The sequence below is a fragment of the Equus quagga genome, chromosome 11 (assembly GCF_021613505.1).
Source record: "Equus quagga isolate Etosha38 chromosome 11, UCLA_HA_Equagga_1.0, whole genome shotgun sequence".
NCBI lineage: Eukaryota > Metazoa > Chordata > Mammalia > Perissodactyla > Equidae > Equus > Equus quagga.
In genome coordinates this window covers 83,791,704-83,816,670 of record NC_060277.1, presented here as the reverse complement: position 1 = coordinate 83,816,670, position 24,967 = coordinate 83,791,704, and the positions used below count along the sequence as shown (strand labels likewise).

Genomic DNA, 24,967 nt, shown 5'->3' with positions numbered 1-24,967 from the left:
CCATCCATGAAAGTTCTTCCCTCATGACCTAATCACCTCCCAAAGGTTCTACCTCTTAATACCATCAACTTGGTGGTTAAGATTTCAACAGATGAATTTTGGGAGAACATAAATATTCAGTCCATAGTAGGCAAGATTAGGAAGCTGGAAGCCACTACCATCTCTAGGACAAATGGAAGAAGAAGATGTTTCTGGAGTTTAGGGGCTGGTGTCACAGGCAAAAGCTTGAATCCCAGTGAGCATGTTCAGAGGGAGCAAAGCTACAAAGGAGGTGCAGCTGGGTGCATCTAAGGACTGAGGCTGGGGACAGGGAAGAAATATCCTGGCTTTTCTCCTTTCCTCCCACCTTCCACTTTCCTGAAAATGCCTCCCACTGGGGAAATCCTAGCCGGAAGTCAGCTGTCAAGGAACTTGGTGAATATATCCTGAAAGGGTCAGCCCTCCTACATTACAGAGCACAGCAAAGGAGAGAAGGAATGGATATGAGAGCCAAAAAGAACAAGTAAATTGTTTTTAACTTTTAAAATCAACTTTATTGAGGTATAATTCACATACACTTATTTAAAATACAAACGTTGATAATTTTTGACAAATGAATACACCTATGTAACCACCCAGTCAAGATAAAGAACATCTTAATCGTCCCACAAAGTCTCCTCTTACTCCTTTGCCCTGAATCCCCCACCCAGCCTTAGCCCCAGGCAACCACTAATCTGTTTGCTGTCACGATAGATTAGTTTTGCCTATTCTAGAATTTCATATAAATGGAATCATATATTATGTGCTCTTTTGTGCCTGGAGATTTTTTTACTCAGCATTTTTTTGAAATTCATCCATGTTGTGTTTATCAGTAGTTCATTTCTTTTTATTGCTGAGTAGTATTCCATTGTAGGAAGACGCCACAATTTATTTATTCAGCTATTGATGGACATGTGGGTTATTTCCAAGTTTGAGCTATTATGAATAAAACTATTGCAAACATTTACATACCAGGTTTTTTGTGGGGTATGTGTGTATGTGTTTGGCAGACATGTTTTCATTTCTTGTGGGAAAATATCTAGGAAAGGAAATTGCTGGGTCATATGATAAGAAACTGCTAAACTCAACAATTCTTTTAACCTTATAAATATCATTACCATAAAGGTCTATGAAAGGACATTGTGCATTTCCTCCAAAGAGCTAAGGGTTAGAGGGAGAATAGTTCTTGTGAGAAAAAAAATCTCAAAAAAAATGTAAATACCCTTGGTACATATGCTTTCCATAGCTCAATATTTTTTCATAGGAAGAAAGGGGATTAGGGAAGTAGGAGAGAAACTGAAAAGGACAGTAAAGCAATGCAAAATAATGACTAAAAAGACTTCTTGACAATGGCAAAATCATCCTACACAGCTGCTTTGAGATCCTAACACCACTCTCAGCAACCTTCTGGCAAAGCTACTGTGTGAAACGGATGCAATAAGATCCATATTGATCTTTATTAATATAAGCAAACACACCTCTCATTTATAGTAATATAGAGGTGTGGGCCTTTTCTTTTACTCTTAGTAGTAATGTTTCCCCAACATATAACACTTCCTTTTGATGTGTGGGTTGAGTCATAAGTTAATGTCACAAATAAATGTCACCTAGATGAGGGAGGCAACTACATTAACAAAGTAGGAAGCTGTAGCTTGATATGAATTGTTATAGTTGACAGCTCTGTATTCTTGAACTTAAATGTCATCATGTCAAATTCTGAGATATTAAATAGTTGTTGGAATGTAAAATTGTGGATACTTAAGTTTGCAGCCTTTAAAGTCTTCTCAGTCTTTTCTAGACATTCTGAAATGGAAATGAACAGGTGGATTGAAAACAAAGGCAAATGAGGAGTTTAAAGACTTTATTTGGCATCTCATAGAGAAGTTGCTCTACACTGGTGATGTTTTAAACAAAACATGTATAAATACATTTAGCTTGTCTGGAAACAGACTTATTTATTGGATCTTTCCATTTACCTTTGAGACAAAAATAAATAGTTATAGAGGACTCATGTGCATTACTCACGATATCCTTTCTATCATGTGTTATTTAGTCTCAAGCCAGAAGAGAATGGACATCTATTTTACATGATGCCATAATGTACATTAGCAAGCTCAACCCACTTCATCTTAAAATAACAGTAACAAGTCAGGGATTTAGAATACAGTATTATATGAAAACATTTGGCAGGGAGACTCCTTCTTCTTCCATTAATAACTGACTAGAAATGGTATTTCAGACCCTAAATCCAACTGAAACCCAGAAACAATAAATGGAGAGGATGGGGTGGATAATTTTTGTGAACACGTTTTTCAAAGTAGAGAAAGATCACTATGTTTTTGCTGAATTATATGTTGCCATGGACATGGCAGTATGCAGTAATGATGCTATCATCTATACAGCTGTATAACAACACAGCTTCTGCTTTTTCCACCCTCCTCAGTAAGGCTTGAAAATAATAGGTTTGTGTGTAGTTTGGTAAGAAAATTAGAATCATTTAAAGTCATTTCAGTTTCAATCTAAAAAAGAAAGAAAAGAGGCTGGGGGGATGGGAAAGGAGCAAATAAAATGTACGAAAAAAATACATATTATGTAATATGGTATAATATGTATTACACAGAGACTAGAGAGGGGTGTTTTGGTGTGCTGGAAGACTAACGGTTTTGCAGTGAAAAAACCTGGATCTAGTCCTTGTTGCATCACTTGTGTGTGACCTTGAGCAAAGTCACAATGTCTTTAGGCTCAGTTTCTTCATCTATAAAATGGAATCATAGTGGTAATATCTTCTATTTTAAGGTGCTACTGTAAGGATTAAAGGGTTGAAAACAGCTTGTAAACTATAAAGCCCTATAAAAATAAGGCTTTATAGACATTGCACGGTTGACTCTTCAGAGGCAGAGAAGACTAAAGGAAAATGGATCTAGAAGGCTTTGGAGGCTAACAACCTGGGTTCTAATTCCAATGCCATGGTTAGTAGCTTTGACACCTTGAAGCAAGTATTTAATCTTAATCCTGTTTCTTCTTTTTGAGAAATGAGGATAACACCACTTTCTTCACAGAATCAAATGAATTGCAAAGGTAACTACCACTTGGTACGTGTTTGATGCCCCCCTCCCGAAACTACTTATTGAACGAGTGTCATCAACAACAAAAGGTGTTCACGGTGTGATGTCTTTCAATAGATAAGGAGGCTAAGGCAAGGCAGGAACAGATAAGGAAAACTGAGGTAAATACAATCCAAGTGGGAACCAACAGCTAGACTTGGAGATGTTTTAGTTCACTCTTACCCACTTGAGGGTAGGACATCCATACAATAATGACGTTCAGAGTTGGAGAGCGGAAGAGTCGAGTGTCCTTTCGACTCCGCGGACTCGACGGGAGGGACCCTGAAATTCTTAATTAGAGCCGGTTGCCATAGCGACAGTCTCTAGGCAGCGTGGGCTGAGCTCTCGGTAGGGCTAGAGGGTGGGCCGCCGCTGGACCCTGCGCGCGCGCCCGCCACCAACTTTCCCTCCAGACCCGAGAGGGGCGGCGCGCTCCGCCCCCGCCCCCGGGCCGCGCACGTCCGTGCTCGGTGGCGCGCACGCCTGCGGGAGCCCTCTCCAGGCAACCTAGTGCTGATCGCTCGTGCCGGTGCGGCCGTTAACCGCCCTTGCGGGAGCCCGAGGCTCAAGAGCAGCCCCCCCTTCCTGGGCTTTCCCCCACCCACCTCCCGGTCGGCCCCCGGGCATGAACAGCCATGGCCGGCTGCAGCCCTGAGGAGAAAACTTACCGGCGCTTCCTGGAGCTATTCCTGGGCGAGTTTCGCGGACCGTGCGGCGGCGGCGAGCCGGAGCCGGAACCCGAACCCGAGTCGGAGCCCGAGCCCGAACTGGTAGCGGCCGAGGCGGCCGAGGCTTTGGTCGAGGAGCCCGGGGAGGAGGCGGCCACCATAGCCGCGACAGAGGAGGGGGGGCAAGAGCAGGAGCAAGACCCCGAGCCCGACGAGGAGGCGGTGGAGGAGGAGGCGGTAGCGGCGGCGGAGGGCGAGGAGGAGGAGGCGGCGGCTGCCCGGGGCCAGTCGGCCGTGCCGCCGCCGCAGCCCCAGCTGCCGCCGCTGCCCCCGCTCCCGCGGCCGCTGTCGGAGCGCATCACCCGTGAGGAGGTGGAGGGCGAGAGCCTGGACCTGTGCCTGCAGCAGCTCTACAAATAGTTAAGTAGCGGGGCTCGGCTGGGGGTGGGCCCGCTTCCCCGCCGCGCCGGCCTCGACGCGGCTCCCTCGGCCCCTCGAACTGCTCTCTTTTCCGCTCTTCCCCCATGAGCTCGCGTCTGGCGCCGCTGAAAGCGCCCCTGCTGCTCGCACTCGGGAGGTTGGCCGCGAGCTGCCCACGCCCGCCTCGACCCCCGAGACCCGGCCCCTTCCTCCCGCTTCACCTCGGCCGCCCCCTTCTCGATCCACTTCACACATCCTTTCCCTTCGGTGCCTCGGAAGGTCCTTCCTTCCAGCCTTGAGAGCTCCCTCTTCTTCCCAGCTCCCCTCTTCCTCCCGGAGCCTTCCTGCCGCCCGGGTCTGCAGTTCCCCAGCCTGAGTCCCCTGTTGTTTGGCGGCAGAGACTCCTTTCTAGGCTGTGCTTCGAGGTGCCTCCTGCGTAACCGCGACAATGATCATAATACCGGCCCCAGATCCACAGGAGGAGACACTGGAGTAGATTTTTCCGTCAGGCGCTCAGTGTTGAAAGTGAAGAGCTCTTTAGATGGCTTACTACACAGGAGGCTAATATCTTAGTTTAAAGGTATTTGATAACTCACTTGAGGGAGGTGGGAAGAAATTGGGAGGGAAGGGTAAGCAGAATTTTACAAGCGAGCCTTTAGGTGAAAGACACCTGAAAAAGTCATAATTCGTTAAAGTGGAAGAGTCAGGCTGCTTTGATAAAATTGCAATTAGGTGCAGTGTTTTCAGTCCATTAAGTAGATGGGGTAGGGGAGAGAAAGCAGATGGCTTAGCTACACAGATGAAAGTCTAAAATAGAAAGGTCAAGGCTTTGCCTTTCATCCCAGTTCTGGTTTTTATGGGCTTGAAATAGAACGGTTTACAGTTGCGTTTCTTTCGAAATGGAATTGTTCTGAAATAATGACAGAGGGGAATGCTAACAAGTCTCTGAAAACGTTGGTAAACCTGAGAGTCTTGCCATTACAGTCTTTTGCTGATAGTTGTAATGAAAGGTGTAACCCTGGCCCCCTAAAAAGTTTACTCCTGTAAGATTCACTGCAATTAAGTTCGGACTCAATTCTTGGATTTTCTCAAAAGCCTAAATTAAGAGAAGGGCCTGGAAAGTAAATGTTTTGTTTCATCCAACCTAACAGACACCCGGTCAAATCATGCTTCCTGTTAAAACAGAAACTTGTCGATAGAGAAAAAGCATTTAACATCTTGTGTAGAAGGTGTCCCACACTTTATAAGCTATTTAAAATTTAGTTTTGAATTACTATCTAATTACCAAAGTAATAATACTTTTTGGGAAATGTAAAAAATAAAATGGTGTGTAATACCACCACCCAGAGATAGAGTATTAATATTTTAGAGTATTTCTTCCTGGTGTTTGTAAACTGTCATAAAAAAGAGCCTATGAAATGTCATTTTTGACACTGTATAAAGACGCTTAAAACTTCCTGCTTAAAATAAAATGGAAATGTTTATCAAACTGGAAGAATTTATCTCAACATCAGACTAATTCTGTTTTGACAGTTCTTACCTTTACAAATGCAGTTGCAGAATTAAAGAAACACACATTTAAACATTAGAGAAGGTCCATTAAAAAGAGTCATCAATTTAGAACAACCATGAACGTTTGCCATTCAAGAAGGTTTTTAAAAAATTGAAATCTATATAAAGATGATGGTAAGTAGAGGTGTGTTTTGCCATATGGAAGGGAAGCAAGATTAATTTCTATACACATAGAAACTAGAAAAAGTATTCAAATGATAAAATGGCCATCTAATTGAGAACAGAAGTTTGGATTTGAAGTAAAACTAGCAAAATTAAAGATGGAAAATATTATTTCACCTTAAATCAGAGATTTCATCGTTTACACTGTGTTTTGTGTAGAAGCTGCTAAGCAATTTTATTCAGATATAAAATGGCTGGCTTGTTTATGAAAGTATCTTCAAGGTCCTTAACAGATTAAAAAAAAACCCCTCACAGTTTAAAAAAATATACTTTCAACATGTTTAGTTTTAATTTTGTTATTTATAAAAGAAAATAATATCACTTAGTCACAAGAATCATTACTAGAAGGCACCATAGAAACAGATTATTTTTTTCTGTTCAAGCACTTTATTTTACAGATGAGAAAACTATGGATCCAGATTCAGAAATGACAAATTATGTACAGATGATTCCAACATTTCTCAATTTAATCTCTAAACCTCAAAATTCTCCCTGACATATTCGAAATATTAGGTTTCTCAAATTTCCTAGGAAATACTTTGAAATAGTTCTGATTGGGAATATGTTGGAATTGCTTATTTGGGGAAGGTAAAGATTTTTTTTTCCAAAATATTTTCTCAAATACCCACCCACTATGTTTATTTTGGGAATTCTTAATATTCTTTAAAAACTCTGTTATGCTTGTTAAATGGTGCTAAAATTCTTAAATGAAGTTATATGAACTATGTATTCACCAATTTGATAGTTGAGACTAGTGCAAGAAGAAATAACACTGCATTTAATACCACTTTCATAAATCTCTAGTGTGTTTTTTCTATCAATATTTTAGAAATACACACTGCTGCTAAACAGACTGAGGTTCTCTGAAATAAAAATAAAGGGGCTTAATTTTCTCAATACTGTTTTATGTATACACTGGTTGAAATTTTACTTTCTAAAAAATATAGTGAATGCTTTTCTCAATAATTTGCTTCTCTCAGAGTTTTAGAATACAGACAGCAGATATATTTATCATTCTTCATTTTGGTAAACTCAAAGCTCAGGGCTAGCTTGAGATAAGCAATTACTTAGATAAGTAAAGGATCAAGGTTTAAATGGACAAAATGTAGTTATAATTAGCAACTTCAATGTTTCTTAGAGTTTTGGGATAAGGTTTTTGCCTTTCGGCTTCAAAATGGGATATATGTATTTAGATATTCCTCCACTAGGTAAAAACAAAATATAATATTTTGAAAGAAAAATAATAACAATTCAAAAATGGCAAAAATCGCCTTGAATGAGAAAGAACTCTGTTGTGGGCTATAAATACTTGTTTTAAATGACCATTTAAATAATTTTGTTTGAATTTATTAAAACTTAAGAGTCAAGAATAAATTTATGTAATACTTTAGAACTATTTTGCTGAATTAGTCTAATTACTTGTCAATAACAAATTCCGATGATTTGGAACCTTCAGCTGCTAGTATAAAAATGACCTGTTTGGGGCCGCCTGGTGGTGCAGCGGTTAAGTTCGCACGTTCTGCTTTGGCAGCCCGGGGTTCGCTGGTTCGGATCCTGGGTGTGGACATGGCATGGCTTGTCAAGTCATGCTGTGGCAGGTGTCCCACTTAAAAAAAAAAAAAAGTAGAGGAAGATGGGCACGGATGTCAGCTCTGGGCCAGTCTTCCTCAGCAAAAAAGAGGAGGATTGGCAGCAGATGTTAGCTCAGGGCTAATCTTCCTAAAAAAAAAAAAAAAAGATCTGTTTTACTCCTTTATCTAAACTTAAATGACCCCCAAGAGATTATATTTTCTAATGACATAATATTAGGATTTCTGAGTTTAATGAGAGAATCTCTTTGAAAAGATGGAGACGAGATATTTTATAGCTTTGAAATAGGTGGCAAATTTTATAACTGATCTTATAGCAGATATGAATATGAGACTACTTGTGTAGGTTCATGGGTCAGTACTGTGTATTTTATTTCTTTATACTGTATTGAGGATAAATCTATTAGTTTTAATCCAGAAGAAACAAATGCTCTGAAGTCTTTACTAGAGCTATATGTCATTACATTTTTGGAGCAGTTGTTTACTCAGTTATTCATTTAGTCTAGGTTGGACTTCTTAAAGGGAAGACAGCTATCACAGCAGCCTGGCAAAGTTAAGTAGTTACAGATGGTTTAGAGTAGTAATGAAGGTGGGCACTTTAAAAATGGCTTGGGGTTGGGGAGCCGGCTGGTGGTGCAGTGGTTAAGTTCGCATGTTCTGCTTCTCGGCAGCCCGGGGTTCCCTGGTTCGGATCATGGGTGTGGACATGGCACCACTTGGCAAAAGCCGTGCTATGGTAGGCGTCCCACATATAAAGTGGAGAAAGATGGGCATGAATGTTAGCTCAGGGCCAGTCTTCCTCAGCAAAAAGAGGAGGATTGACCGTAGTTAGCTCAGGGCTAATCTTCCTCAAAAAAAAAAAAAGGCTTGAAAAAGAAAATCATTGATTATAGACACTAATAATTCAGTCATATTGAATTATGTGACTAATTGATGACTTTGAGATAGTTCAGAAAACTGGTAAACTTTGTCTTATTTTCACATATGTAAGTGGAAAAATACATGGATGCAAGTTATATAAGATCATTCATTTAAAACTACATCTTTTTCTTATTAAAAAGTAATAAATGTTCATTATAAGAAGTGGAGAAAATTCACATTAGCAAAAAGAAGAAAATCAATACCAACCATTCAGTGTTAACCATGCTTTTCAGATTTTTCTTCTGCCTCTCAGGTTGCCACTTCTTCTCTGTGAGCTTTTAATACTCTGCCTATCACTTCAGTATTGGTGTTTGGTCCTCTGCTTTTTCAAGTCTGGTTGACTTCTTTGTCTGTAGTCAATATTAACCTCTCCTGTGACTTTGGTTACTGTAGTTATACTAATGGTTCCCAACTCTATCTCTATCCCTGCTTTGACTGCTAATGGAATGGCTCTACTAGATGTCTAAAAGGCTTCTCAAATTAAACTGTCCGGAACTGAATTCAGTCCTCCAATTCAGTCCCTTTATCTCCCCCCAAACAAACAACACTAAAACCTGATTCTCTTTCTGATGGACCTGTCCCTGACTTCTCTTCCTCTCACCCCTCACATTCAGACAATCTTGCCTTGTAAATATCTTATAAATATGTCCCTTTCCATTCCCATTGTCACTGTCATGTCTTGCCAGTCTTTTCTCCAGTAAATTCTCTCCAGTGTAGCCAAAGTGATTCCTCTAGAATCTAGATTATGTAGATTGTCTAATTGTCACCCACTGCTTAAACATTTTTACTCTTTACCTGGAGTTAGCCATAGAATGAGGTTAAAGGCACAGGCCTCCAGACTGCCAAGTCTGCCCAAAGACTTCTGCCACCAACTCTTATGTTTGGAGGTTTCTCAAAAACACCTCCAGATTCCATAATTCACTAGAAAGACTCACAGAACTCACTGAAAGCTATTGGATGCTAATGGATATGGTTCATTAAAGGGAAAAGATTCAAATTAGAACTAGCCAAAGGAAGTGGTACATGGGGTACAATAGGAGGATTTCTAATGTGAAGCTTCCGTTGTCCTCAGGGATGTGCTACCCTCCCAGGATCGATATGTGGTAGTACACATGGAGTATTGCCAGCCCCAGAAGCTCACTTGAGCCTCAGTGTCCAGAGTTTTTATTGGGACTTATTGATTGGTTGTCTATGTAGTTGAACTTAGTTTCCAGTCTCCCCTCACCAGGGATTTGGCTGTTATCACTTGGTCCAAAGAACCCAGCATGAATAACAAGGACACTCCTATTACTCCGGAAATTCCAGGGATTTAGAGGTTACCTCGCAGGAGCCAGGGACAAGGGCCAGACCTCTCTTTGGGCAAGGCCAAATTCTTTATCTCTCTGTCACCTCTCTCTCCATTGCCTCCAGATAAAATTCAAACAAGGCTTTATAATCTTACCTCATCAGCCTCATATCTGAATCACTATCACCCCACTCCACCCCATCCCACCTCTAGAAAGTGTACTTTGGCTATTTTATTTTATTTTTTAAAAGATTTTATTTTTTTCCTTTTTCTCCCCAAAGCCCCTCGGTACATAGTTGTATATTCTTAGTTGTGGGTCCTTCTAGTTGTGGCATGTGGGACACTGCCTCAGCATGGCCTGACAAGCGGTGCCATGTCCTTGTCTAGGATCCGAACCAGTGAAACCCTGGGCCACCAAAGTGGAGTGCGTGAACTATTTTAAACAACTTAGTAAATTTTGCTATTCTCACATTTTAAAACTTTTTATTACAGAAAATTTGAAATATATAAAAAATAATTTACTCATCATCAAGCCTCAGCAATGATCAATTTGTGGCCATTGATGTTTCATCTATACCTCTACGCATCTCACCTTACCTCCCATTATATTCTATGTAATTTTTTAATGAATACTTGTAATTTAATCACCATTCTATTGGACACTTTAGGTATTAACAATTTTTGGCTACTTTAAGAATATTTAATGGTTGTCCTTTGAGCAAAACTTTGATTTTCTTAGAGTATATTTCTAGTGTTGGGATTATGTTAAAAGATATTCACTTATTTAAGGCTTTTGATACATAATTTTTAAATGTCCTCTACAAGGTTTTACTAGCTTACCATCTAAGCAGATATACATAAGCAAAAGATTATTGGAACATGTATTATGAGATAATTTAAACATTTAGAAAATAACAGAATAATAAAGCAAAATATCCATATACCCACCATACAGTTTCAACAGATTATCATAATTGTTTAAGATTATTTTGAGGAAATAAAACATTTCATATGGAATTGAAGATTTTGTTGTCACTTTCTTCTCTGATCCCATTCCCTTTTCTTTCTTCCCAGAGATAATCTGAGAATTCTAGGAATGTGTCCTTTTGGTCTATATTTTAATATTTTTACTACACATGAATTTGTATGGTCAGTATATGGTGAGCTTTTTGTTTTTCTTTTCATAACTAGCTATCTTGAGACTAATCTTTTTTTAAGATTCATTCATGTCAATACGTATAGATCTAGTTTTTTTCATTTTAGCTACTACATAGCATTCCATTGTATGATTGTGTTAAGATTTGTTTATCTAATCTCCTATGATGGACATTTGGATAGTTTCTAATTTTTGCATATTATATACTATTTTAGTTAATACTAGCTGCTCTAATGAGTAAATCCTGAAATCTCAAAAGCTTGACATAATGTTAGTTTATTTCTTGCTCACAGAGTATCTTCAGTGGAGAAGAAGGGGCTGTGTTCTATGGAGTCATTAAGGGACCCTGGCCACTAGAGGGTCTGTCATCTTCACCCTGTGGTTTCCAAGGTTGCTCTAGGCATCAGCATCCATCCAGCAAACAAAAGAAGAGTGGCGAATGGTATTGGAGGTTTTTAGGGGCCAGTCCTTAGAAGTGGAATATATAATTCTGTTCACTTTCCATTGACTAGAATTCAAGTCATGTGGCTCCACCTAAGGCCCACATTTTCCAGCAAACAGGACCAGGAAATATAGTTGCTAGTTTGGCAGTTAATTTAAGAAACAACTCTACACTATGCAAAAAAAGAACACACAGCTTTGGTGAATAGCTGGCAGCCTCTGCCCTACAAATAATTGTATAGTTTGTACATGTCTCCTTGTGCATATGTTCATAGATTTCTTGAGTATACACCTAGAGGTGGAATTGTCAGATTGAAGTTATGTACACTCTTATTTTGTTAGATATTGCCAAATTACTTTGTCTAATGGCACTGTATGAGGGGTCTGGTTTCTCTACGTTCTCACTAATATTTGAACTAGCATACCACTCATCTTGTATTTTTACATAGCTGTGTGCCATTAATGCCACTGAACTATGTTAGAGAGAGGAAAATGCTTAAAGCTGGCTATGATCTTCATTTAGGGCATTTTGGAAAAGGACACTTGCCTAAAAGTCTAGACCAGCGCTGTTCAGTAGGAATATAATTGAGCCACATATATAGAAATTTTCTATTAACCATATTTTAAAAATTGGAAGGAGGTGAATTTAGTTTTAATAGTTTATTTTATTTAACCCAGTATATCCAAATATTATATATCTAAATATATTACCATTTAAACATCATCAATATTAAAGTATTATTAATGAGATATTTTACATTTTGTATACCAAGTTTTCAAAATTCTGTGTATATTTTACATTTATAGCACATCTCAACTTGGGCTATCACATTTCAAGTATTTAGTAGCCACATGGGCCTACTATATTGAATGGCACAGGTTTAGACTTAGTAACAAAAACTTTAATTCTATAATACATCTGACATTTAATTTCAAAGTCATATTCAAATAGGTTCTCACTCCAGTTACCAAGTACATCTTTATTGAGCCTTTGGAGGAATAACAAGCTGAAATTATTTTTCCTAGATTTCTTTCTTCAGATTTAGGTTAGTACATTGTTAATTTCTCCTCACATAGTTAATGAGGTGCTAGTTTCCTATTAGTTTTCTATTGCTGTGTAACATTTGACCATAAACTTAGTGGCTTAAAACAACACCCATTTATTATCTTACTTTGTAGGTCAGAAGTCCAGGATGTTCCTCTGGGTTCTGTGCATAAGGTCTCGAGTCAAGACTGGAGTCAAGGTGTCAGCCAGGCTGGACTCTCGTGTGGAGGCTCAGGGGAAGATTTCACTTCCGAGCCCATTCAGGTTTTTAACAGAATCTACATCCTTGCTGTAGGTCTGAGGTCCTCATTTCCTTGCTGGCTGTCAGGCAGGGCCTGATTATCACTCCTAGAAGCCACCCACATTCCTTCTTACATGGTTTACTTCCATCTTCAAACCAGCAATGGCACATCAAGGCTTTATCATCCTTCAAATCTCTGTGGCTTCTCCTGCTGCTAGCCAGAGAAAGCTCCCTGCTTTTAAGGGCTCGTGTGATTAAATCAGGTCCACTGAGATAATTTCCTTATCTTAAGATCAATTTGCCATATAACATAATACAATCACAGGAGTGATAGCTCATAGTGTTCACAGATTTTAGTGATTAGAGTGGGGCATCTTTGGGGGACCATTTTAGTAATTCTTTGTACCACAGTAGAGAAGCAAGATGAAAGAGCATTTTAATTATTTTGTTTAGAGGTCTTTTAATTTCACTTCTAAATGAAAGAAAAATAACTCTGCACATTTCCTTCTGTCTCCACTCCCACCAACCTGGTCCAAGCTTCCATTAGCTCTTAGCTGGCTAATGCAGTACTCTTAACTGCTATTTCTGGTTCCACATTTCCCTCCCTTCAGTTAGTTTTCCATACAGCAATCATCTGGTCTCAACTTGATCAGCCTCTCCTTTGCTTAGTTACTATGCTTCACTCCCAGTGGTCTTGATTTAGTTCCCAGAACCTGCCATGCTCTGCCCTGCCTCAGGACTTCTGCACTTTATTTCCCTCTGCCCGAGCAACTTTTCTCCTTATTTCCAACTGTTTTTCTCAACCATTAGGTCTCATCTTAAATCGCTCTTCCTCATGGAGGTGTTTCCTTACCTATGGTCTAAATTAAATCTTGCTTTTTGGCTTTCACAGCATCTGTTACTTTTTCTTTGTATCCACCTATCATAATTTATTCATTTATTAGTTATTTAATGTCACTTCTCCAGACTGAGTGCAACAGATAAAGAATGTTGTGTTCACCTTTGTGTATCCAGCACCTAATACAGGTCCTGGCACATAGTAGGGACTCATTAAATATGTGTTGAATAAATGAATGAATCTTCAACTTTTCCTTTGCTCAGTCAACCAGACTGTTTCCTTTCCAGATTTTCATAGGCCTATTCTCCTTCCCTTTTTTCTCTTTGTTATTATTTTCTTCCTCTGCTCTCTTCTGAATGGTAGAGGAGACTGGCTTCCCATTTTATGTTATTATTACATGTTTGTCAGCATTTTCATCTAGCTTCAGAAATATGTTTGCACTTCTCATTATTAATGAATACTCCACAACTTTGTAAATGAACATTTTCATGGACTTGACGGAGTGTTCTCATGTAAATTCTTGAGAATATTGTGAACAATAATAATTCTGTATAGAGAGTAATGAGCTGGTTAAAAGATTGAGAGTATTCTTAATTCCTTGTGTGTATTTTCACTTAAGACTTTACCTTCTGGTGTGTAGCTCTGAGGGAGACCGGTCCATTCTTCCTATCTTAGTTTAAGTCATTAAAGAAAAAGAAAAAGAACCAAAAAACTAATCTGCTAGTTAGAACTAGCAAAGGTAATTTTTTTCCTGGTGACTTGATTCCATGATGATTTGTAAGATTCCTACAGAAACATTACAGTTCTTATTTTTATGGATTTGAATTATTTGACCTACTTCTACCACAAGGTACAAACTCTGATCTTTGATCCTTATATAGTGATTTCTTATTCACCGTTTTCTACTTTGTGAATCTAAAATACAAAACTAAAAATTGCTTTTTTAATAAGGCTGTTTTTTGTGAAGTATATTATGCACAGCCAATATTCACCTTTGCATTAAAAAGAAGCAAGCAATGAAAAATAAAATGTAATGCCCTTAAGGTGATATATATAGTACTTATAAAATTGTGTTCGAGGTATGTGATATATAAAAATATTTCTTAGGCTAAAAGTCTAGAGGGCAAGAATCATGTTGTAACTATATTCTTTATTGAACGTCACAGGTTATCTCATAACTATGAGAGGTAACAGTCATTAAAGCAGGCTATTACTGATTTTGCAATAGGAATGACCTCTGAAGTTTTGGGATTTGATTTCTGGCAACCTTAATATTTGTTAGTTCGTATAGTCTTGGTTTAAGGTCACTTATAACTACAGTCTCATCTATTACCTTGACAGAGATTTGTCTTATTATTCACGATCCACTCATACACAATTAGAGGAACAAAAATATTTTCAACTTTTTGAGGGAAAGTTAACTGTGCATCTAGAAACAATTTTCAGTCTTTTAAAAACAGATAAATACAGATTTGCATTTAAATGCCCTTTTTTAGGATACTCTCTAATCTTGGATTGATAAATACAAGTATCTTTCTGTAAGACTTAATCAACAATGTAAACTTGCAGAGGGTCAGCATTTTCTGCACCTGAAATAATAATTGTAGAACCAGTAGTAGTAGTAAACTGCTCTGTTTCTGTTGCTGCTACATTTATTGAGAGCTTATTCACCTACCCTTTTATATTTATTACCTTATTTAATCCTCACAAAAAGTATTCGATATTATGTTCTATTATTAGCCCATTTTGCAGAGGCAAAAGCCAAGGTGAAGAAAGTTTAAAGAACTTTCTCAAGTTTCCACCATTTGTGGTGTTGCTAGGATGTGAATCCAAGCAGATTGACTTGAGAAATTATTGCTATGAAGTTCATTTTATGATTTTCCTGCTACATTACAAACATATTTCTACAGGAAAAATCTCAGTGAAGATACTATTAGATTATTTGAGTTTTGACCAATGCTGTTTCTTAGTTCAGGTTTTTATTACTTCTTGCCTTGATTACGTTAGTAACCTCCCAATTAATCTGCTGGTCATTAGCCTCTTCCCTCTAATCTAGCCTGACTGGATTTTCTGACATAATTGAACTCACTGCAATTCTCTGAAGATATCATGTTATTTCTTGCCTTTCTGCCTTTGTAGATGCTTTCTTCCTTAGGAGCATCCGCTTTCTGGCTAACTATAACTAACCTCCCTTTTGAGGGAGAGAGGGTAGTTCCATTTTTATTTTATCTTCCACCCAAAAAGCCCATCTTGCTCAGTATTACCTGTAAATAAGGAGCAGTTTAATGTTTTTGAACCAAATATTTTTCTAAACTCTTGACTCTAATGAGAGATAAGAAATAATTAATAATTAGTGCTGCTTATTAAAAACATAGTTTGAAATCCTGAAATTCTTTAAACAATAGACTGAAAAGAAAAGTTCACAACTTGGTGTATAGTTCATAACAATGGCAAACAAACAAACATATCATTCACTATTCACTCACTAAGGTGCCTGGAGATATTTTTTTCCCCTTTTGTACTTTACTAATCCTGCATCTATTTAGATTTTTCAATTTCAGAATTTCAGTATTAGTTGTTGAAGTAGCCAAAGGCACCTATTTTCTATATAGTTTTAATGCCTACTGTAGTAGCCATCTACTCAACATAGTGTCTCTTTTGGAAAGAAATCCTTCTTATTTTTTTAAAATTAAGTACAAAGACAAGAGAAATATTTTTGCTCATTAGTTTGCAGTCTTTATTAACGTCGTATTTAGTATGTGATCTTTTAAAAGCCAGTAAAATACATAGGGTCATTAATAAGCAGTGGATTATGCATTAACATAAAATAATGATCACTTGTATTCTAGAAGTATCATGGATTACATTTCCCACCATTGGGTCCATATGCTGTAATATAGTTTTGGAATCATTATCATTGTAAAATCATTATTCCTTTGCATAATGCATTAAAAAAATGGCTCAAAATAAATCTTGTCCTTCCAAGTCAGAATTTCATTTATATGTTAAAATATACAGTTTATGCTCAACATATATTACTACAGTAAAACTATCCTTGACTATCAAGGAAAGGAGGAGGAAATAGGACAGTTGATATCAGCTTCCAATGCAGGTCTGTAAAAATATATTGAAAAATATAAAACAAAAGCATTCTCTCAAAAGCGGTCTACAAATAGTCTTACTCAAACCAACTCATTAAACATTACAATGGAAGAGTCCATTAAATATTACATTAAGTAATTGGGATATTTATATATTCTTACATAGATCAAAATTACCAAACCATGAAACTGAATTTCTTTTCGTTTCCCCAAGGACTATAAAAGGAAATTTTAATTAAGCTTTGCTATGTTAAGAATTTCCTTGGCTTTAAAAAGCTATTTATTTTACTTTAACTTTTCTAATTGGTTCTCTAAACAAAGATAGCCTTGGGCTGACCCCATGGCCTAGTGGTTAAGTTCTGTGCGCTCAGCTGCAGCAGCTGGGTTCAGTTCCCGGGTGTGAACCTACACCACTCATTGGCAACTATGCTGTGGCAGTGACTCAGATAAAAACAGAGGAAGATTGGCTACAGATGTTAGCTCAGGGCAAATCTTCCTCAGCAAAAAATTAAAAAATTAAAAAAATAAAGATAGCCTTATGTGTGGCTTGGTAATTTCGTGGCTAATATATACCATGAAAAATTATTGCAGGTATTCAGTTCCTGAGGCATATATGATCAGCTATGTTCAAGCAAGATATTGAATCATTTAGTATTTCATAATATATAAAATTAACAGTAAATCCTAAAAACAATATGATTAAAGACTGTCCTTGTTTGAAACTGACATTGGTGGAGTTTAATTTCTTATTCACTTGTTTTCCACCTCATTACAGAAAGGATTTCAAGTGGCAAATTAATTTTACTATAATGGGAGTAATATTTTATTTAGTCATGAAAAAAACATTAAGTACCTACTATATGCCAAGCACTGTGCTAAATGCTGCTTATACAGAAATAAAATATATGTTCCTTTCTTCAAGAAGTATGCAGTTTAGAGGAAAAGTCAGACAAGTTAACCAGCAAGTACAGTACAATGTGAGTATAATAAAAATTATTAACTCTGTTATGTATGAGGTGATATACCAAGTTCATTACATGCTGTTGTTTTCCATTTTTAAATCAGAAAATTAATGTTCAGCAACATTAGGTAACTTGTCCAAGGTCACACAGTAAGTGGTAGAATCAGATTTGAACTCAGATATGTCTGACTCCAAAGCTTATTATCCTGTGGCCTCTATGTACTAGTAAGAGTTAAGACACAGCAATGCAGAGGATTTTATGGGGACACTAAGGTGGGTGTGCTAGTGTAGGCTGTTAAATTCTGGAAGGGGATACTTAAGTTGAGTTTAGAAGACTAATTAGGAATTAGCAAAGAGGAGGAGGAAGCTGAAAAGCATGTGCAAAGAGACACTACCATGTGCAAAGGCATGGAGATGAGAAAGCATAGCCCATTTGGCACTTCTCTGGCTAACTCTTATTGCTCTGAATAAAAGAGGGTAAACCTGTAAGAAAGAGCAGAGAAATAACTCAAAAGTTATTCATTTATTCAGTCAATATTGGGCACTGTAGACTCTGTATTCACTGCATCTCTGGGAAGATACTGGAATTTTTGAAACTACAAGTCATAGAAATGCCACTAATGTTAAACAGAATGCCCCATAATCAGGAAACAGAAGAGCCTTATGCTCTTTCTTCAGCCCTCTAATTTATTTTATTTGGCTTTTAGAACAATGGCTTCTAAATTGTAAAATCTGTCTCTCTCTTTTTTTTTTCTGATCATTTGTCTCATCATGCTACCTGATGCGAACCTGTGTGGAGATTTTAGAACTGAAGACTGCATAAAGTGTTCTCATTTCAACTATGCTTAAATCCTATTTACTTCTTAAAGATTTATGAAAGGATAAGTATGTTTCTCTGTATCAGTATCTACTGTGTGACCTTATCTTTCAGAGGATAAATGTGCTAAAAGTACTGAAACAGATTCTTTCAAGGACATGTCTGGCGAGATAGAAGTACATCAAGCTGCTGGATGGATATACAGGACAACACAAGACCATGACCCAGATTATAAATCAACGTATAAAATTTAGGAGGTAGGGAATGGTTTTTCTGAGTTTGAAGGAGTAATGTTTATCATTAAATACATTTATCATTCAGTGAAAGAATTACTAGTTTATTTTCTCCATCTTTATAATCTAAAGAGACAGCCTTCAACACTCATTTCAGATGCTATCTTACCTACTAGAAGAATTTCCCTGAGGTCAGCTGGAACTAATTATTCCCCCCACCGAACTCCCCAGCATTTTATCTGTATCTTTTTAAAAGACATTCAATAATTTTTTCCTTTTTCTTATGCTTATTATTTATATACATATCTTATCACCTCTATTAAGCTATACGTAACTTCCTTGAAGCAAAATTCATGTTTGAGCCGCAGCACTAAGATTTCTACATATAAGGCACTGAGCTAACACTTAATGAAATTAAGTATAGCTTCCATATCATAATCTAAATCATTAGAGCAGTGTTTCTTAAAGTATTGGACATGAATTACCTACTTCAGAATCATCTGGAATGTTTTGTTAAAAATGCAGGCCCCTGTGCTCCTGCCTACACCTACTGAATGAGAAATTCTATTGGTTCCTGGAATTTTGTTTTGAGTAAAAATTCAACGTAATCATGATGCACACTAAAGGTTGAGAACCCACTGCATTACGGAGAATGTAAGAATCCAAATTAAAATTGAATTTACATGAAATTGCAGATGTGCTTAATGTTAAATAATAACATTTCATACATAGCAAGGTGTAAAATATAAGAAGAAAAAAGTGAACAGGAAGATATTTTCAATGCAGTTTTTCTGTATGTCAGTGAAGATCATTGTGGAATATTTTGGAACTTTCAGTCTTAAAAAAGCATATGTAGATGTAAATAATTTTGAATATTGATGACCATTTTCTATGAATGCATTTGAAGTTAAGCACCATAGTTTTATAACTAAAGACTAAGAAAAGATGCATTGAACGTTATCTGCACATTCTAAAATTGCTGTATGCATAGATGTCTTTTAGGGCATGATTTCCTATAATGTAGTTTGTGACTAATAGTTCTACTATAAGAAATAGTGTGGTTCAGATACCATTTAACAATATGTTTTTCCTTATCTTTCTTTAACAAAGATATTGTATTTTAGATTTACTTGTCTGTAAATGTTTTATCTGTGATTTTTAAAGATATGAAATTATTGATAGAATGCCAGCTATCTTGGCTTTATGCATTGTTGAAGCTGTAAGGTCAGGGGTAAGCTGTAGTAAGCAGGTCCAATATAGGTCTTCATCTAGATAGTTCTTTTATTTCCAATGTGATGTACAATAGTTTTATAAACTTAAGCTGTTTTTATAATAGTAATAAAGATAAGAAATGCTTAAATAATGCTTGTAATGTAGAGCATTGGTCCAGGTACTTTTCATATATTAATTCGTTTAATTCTCACAGTAACCAAATGAGATAGGCACTGTTATTAACCACACATTACAGGTGAGGAAACTGAGGTACTGAGTAAGAAATTTGTCCAAGTTCACACAGCTGGTAAATGGCTAGGTTATGAACCCATACAGTATAACTTCAGAGTCAGTCACTTTACGATGTTGTTACTTTTTTAGACTAGCAATTAATTTGACTTTGTCTTAGTCATTATCAGGAGCATTTTCCAGCAATAGCATGGCAAATGTTTCCAAGTAAAAATTTTAAACAAATTCAACCTACCTCTAAACATTGTCTTTTTTGAATTGTCTTAATGCTATTCCTGCTTTTTACTGATATGTAGTAATTTTGAGGTTTCTTAAAATTAATTGGATGTCAAAAGATTGTTTTAGCATCCCATTTTTGGTGTTTGTGATTGTGGTAGATGATCATTTTTAGTAAAAAAAGATAAAGTATGTGGGGAGAATATTCATATCTTCAGCACTGTTTGACCGAAGTGGAAGTCCAGTAATTTTAATTTTTAGAAGCTATTGGGACACAACAGATTTTTATGAAATAAAGCTAGATAAGTTTGCATACTGATGATTTTAAAAATTATATATAAAAGATATTTAGTAATATATGTATTTTCTGATAAAGATTACTGAAGTTTTTCTCTACAAAAAGTAATACATTTTTATTGATGTTTCTGTGGTCCACATGAATAAAATATTTGTCCTTGATCTGTGTCATTTCCTCATTTTTAATTCTACAAATGGGTCATTTTTAGGTGTCATTAATTACTTTGTTTCAATAAATAAATACTGAAGATGATTTAACTACCTTTTAAAAATATATGACTTATGAATGCTATATATTAGACTGTATTTTAATATGTTAATTGTGTTTAAAAATCTGTCCCTTCAAAACTCTAGCTTGTTTAATAGATTTAATTGAATACCACCAGTCTCTGTTATAATCAGGACAGCTCAGAAGAGGAGGGGACCCAAATTAGAAAGAAACCCAGAATGGAAAATAAAGAAGAGAGATTTTTACCCTTAGAATAAAGCGTTCCAAAAAGAAGAGGTGGGCTATAGAAATCTTGAGTAAGATCATGGGTATGCCCAGTTATGTGGCTCTTAATAACATAATTAAGATATTTTGGGGGCCAGCCTGGTGGCACAGTAGTTAAGTTCAGTGTGTTCTTCTTCAGCGGCCTGGGGTTTGCAGGTTCAGATTCCAGGGCTGGTCATACACCACTCCACTCATCAAGCCATGCTATGATGGTGTCCCACATACAAAATAGAGGAAGATTGGTATAAATGTTAGCTCAGGGCCACTCTTCCTCAAGCAAAAAGAGGAAGATTGGCAACAGGTGTTAGCTCAGAGCCAATCTTCCTCACACACACATACACACACAAAAGATATCTTTATTTTTTCAATGCAAATTTATAGTCTAGTGAATTGAAAAGTAGTATGAACATTGAATTATCTGTAGAACTCATCTAAGAGGGTCCCTGTAATTTCACGTGGGGAAAGCTATTTCTTGTACTTTTATCTTTTGATCTATATTTTGTCATTTTGTTAATAGTGGGAAAAGAATGAACATCATTTTTTCTATGTGAGCTACTGCCACAGCATGGCTACTGATAGCTGAGTGGTGTGGTTCCGTAACCAGGAACTGAACCCAGGCTGCCAAAGCAGTGAGAGCACCAAACCTTAACCACTAGGCCATCAGGGTTGGCTCTGAAAATCATTTTTTATGAACAAAATGTTTTTCTTTCCTAAATTTGACACCAATATGAATCTTACTCTCTATAAGTTTTTAAAATGTAAATTGAAGATTTGATTGTGCTACTAAAGTACCATTTTACCTGATGGCTAGGAGGAATCAAGCATAGTCAAGGGGATGCCTAACAAGTACTTTTAGAAGAGTACATAAGGCGTTTAATAACTGTTGAAAGAATGATAATGTCCTAGTTCTCAAATAAATAGAATTTTAATTTACTATACAAGAAAGTTATTCTGGGGCCTGCTCCGTGGCCGAATGGTTAAGTTCGCACACTCCGCTGCGGCGGCCCAGGGTTCAGATCCTGGGCGCGGACATGGCACCGTTCGTCAGGCCACGTTGAGGCGGCGTCCCACATCCCACAACTAGAAGGACATGCAAGTAAGATATACAACTGTGTACAGGCGGGGTTTGGGGAGATAAAGCAGGAAAAAAAAAATATTGGCAGCAGTTGTTAGCCCAGGTGCCAATCCTTAAAAAAAAAGAAAGTTATTCTGTATTTCCTTATTCTATATAGAGTTCCCTACTAGAATGTAAGCTCCACGAAGGCAGGGACTTTGTTTTGCTCACTATCCTATTCTCGATACCTACAATACTGAATGCTTAGTACAGTACACAGTAGGTTTCCAGTAAGTACTTGATGAATAAGTGAATATAAGCTTATACATATTTTTTGTGGTAAAATATACATAACATGTTTTAAATAGCATTTTTATTTCCAATTAGGTAAAAGACACATGCTCATTGCAGGAATGTTTGAAACTACATGAAAGAACAGAAAAATTACTTGTATTTTGCCACTTCAAACTGCCATTCTTTAGGAATATTTTTCTCTAGCCCTTTTTTATGCAAATACATTTATAACTAAATTGAGATCATACTTACATATATGTACATATCGTTTTGTGCCCTGTTTTTTTCATATAATACTTTCTAGTGAGCATTTTTCAAAGCATTAAATATTCCTTAAAAACATAATGTGAAAATGTTGTTAAGGGTCTAAGTGCTGTTTTGCTCAAAATCTGCAGTATTAAATATATTTTAGAGGCTGGCCCGATGGTGCAGCAGTTAAGTGCACATGTTCTGCTTTGGCGGCCTGGGGTTCACCAGTTCGGATCCCAGGTGCAGACATGGCACTGCTGGGCAAGCCATTCTGTGGTAGGCGTCCCACATATAAAGTAGAGGAAGATGGGCAGAGATGTGAGCTCAGGGCCAGTCTTCCTCAGCAAAAAAAAAAAAAAAAAAAGGATTGGCAGCAGCTGTTAGCTCAGGGCTAATCTTCCTCAAAATAATAAAAATAGAAAAATAAATACATTTTACTTTGTGATCAAGACTATGTATAAATACTTAGTTGTATCAAAAAATTGTAAAATAGCCCAGTGGTGCATGGTTAAGTTTGTGCACTCTGGTTAGGCAACCTGGGGTTTGCTGGTTTGGATCCTGGGCATAGACTTACATACTACTCATCAAGCCATGCTGTGGCAGTGTCCCACATACAAAAAAGAGGAAGATTGGTACCTATATTAGCTCAGTGACAATCATCCTCAAGTAAAAAGAGGAAGATTGGCAACAGATGTTAGCTCAGGGCCAATCTTCCTCACCAAATATATACATATATATATAGTAAAGCAATAGTTATTAAGTGTGATGCATTCTGATTTTTTTTGTGTGTTTTGTTTTTTGAAATATTCTTGTCACATCCCTCCAAACTGATTTTGCATCTCAGTGAAGGTTTGCAGCCCACAGTTGGAAAAGTACTCTTATCTTGTATGAGTATTGCATAATTCAGTGGTGCCCCTTTTACTGGACAAATTTGATTCTTTCCAGTTTTTGCCACTAGGTATAAGTATTTAAAAGTGTATGTGAGTATATTTACCAAAATAATTAATGCTGGTTGTAATAAATTATTGCTAAAGTGTTAAAATGTAAGCCTTTTTTTTTTTTTATCGGTTTGATGTGTATCCTGTCTGTGTAGGTTTAGGGTGTGCAACGTGTTGATTTGATGCATTTTATATATTGCAAAATGACTTTCAGACTTTCTGTGCATTCATTCACTCTCTATATCAACATCATGATCTATCTATACACAGTTTTTATTTCCTAAACAAAAATGGGATAATTCTACACTTTTAGAATTTTTTAGTTAATTTATCATGGATATCTTTTCATATCAACATGTAGAGATCTACCTCATTCTTTCGTCTGCTACATAGTACTCCATTACAGGTGGATCATAAATTTCACTTTTACATTGTTGATGAAGATTTGCGTTGCCTTTTTCTATTGTAAAGAATGCTTCAGTGGCTATTCTTATATGCAGATCTTTGTGCACATCTGCATGTATTGTTATAATTGTTTAATTTCAGTGTATTGCTTTAGCATCTTTTCATGTGCTTATTAGGATTTGTATTTCTTCTATGAATGCTTGTTTGTATCCTTTGTGGATTTTTGTATTTATTATTGATTTGTAGGAAATCTTTATCTATTGTGGATATTAGCCTCTTGAGTGTTATGTGTTGCAAATGGCTTCTTTCAGTCTATAAATTATCTTTTGAAACTTTATTATGGAGTCTCTATATAGAGCTTTAAATTTTTGTACTTGATCAAATCAGCTATTTCTTTTCTTTATGGCTTCTGGGATTTCTATCATGTTTTAAAGGGTATAACTGAACTTCCCCACCTATTTTCTTATATTTTCCTCTGATATTTACAGTTTTTTATGTTTCCTCATTGAGAATTAACTTTTGAACTGGATATTATTGCATTTAGCTACTTAAATTGATATATCTAATCATTACTTCTGATAACGAAAGTCGTAATTAGGAAGATTAGTGAGTTCTAAAGAGAGTTCTAATTTTGTTAAAATGCTTGAATTGGTTGGCTAGCACATGCATATAAGATTTAGAAGCAGTTGGAGTGTAAGGTTAGATATTTTTTGGATAGGAAATATTTAAACAAAAGTCATATTTCTCAGCAGGCTTCACGACCAACCAAGTTTATTTGAAACATTGCACTAGGTGTTTGACAAATTCTTGCCTTGCTGACATTTTCTCTCTTAGAATGTAAGGGAAAAATATTTATATATTTGTATGAGAAAAAGTCTTGAAGGATATACACCAAATTATTAGCAGTGATTTTCTCTGAAGGGCAAGATTTCAGAAATATTTAAACATTTTTTTCTACTTACTGTGTTTAGTATTTTTATCAAAAAAA

General features: G+C 36.7%; 1 protein-coding gene across 1 annotated transcript in view; it reads left to right on the top strand.

The window, feature by feature from the left end:
- Positions 1-3,664: 3,664 nt before the first annotated feature.
- The window catches only part of PPM1E (protein phosphatase, Mg2+/Mn2+ dependent 1E), a 165,898-nt gene continuing 144,595 nt past the window's right edge, over positions 3,665-24,967 (top strand). Inside the window, exon 1 of the mRNA XM_046675257.1 lies at positions 3,665-4,209. Within this exon, the coding sequence (XP_046531213.1) occupies positions 3,758-4,209 (452 nt within the window). The 5' untranslated portion in view covers positions 3,665-3,757. The remainder of the gene's footprint in view (positions 4,210-24,967) is intronic.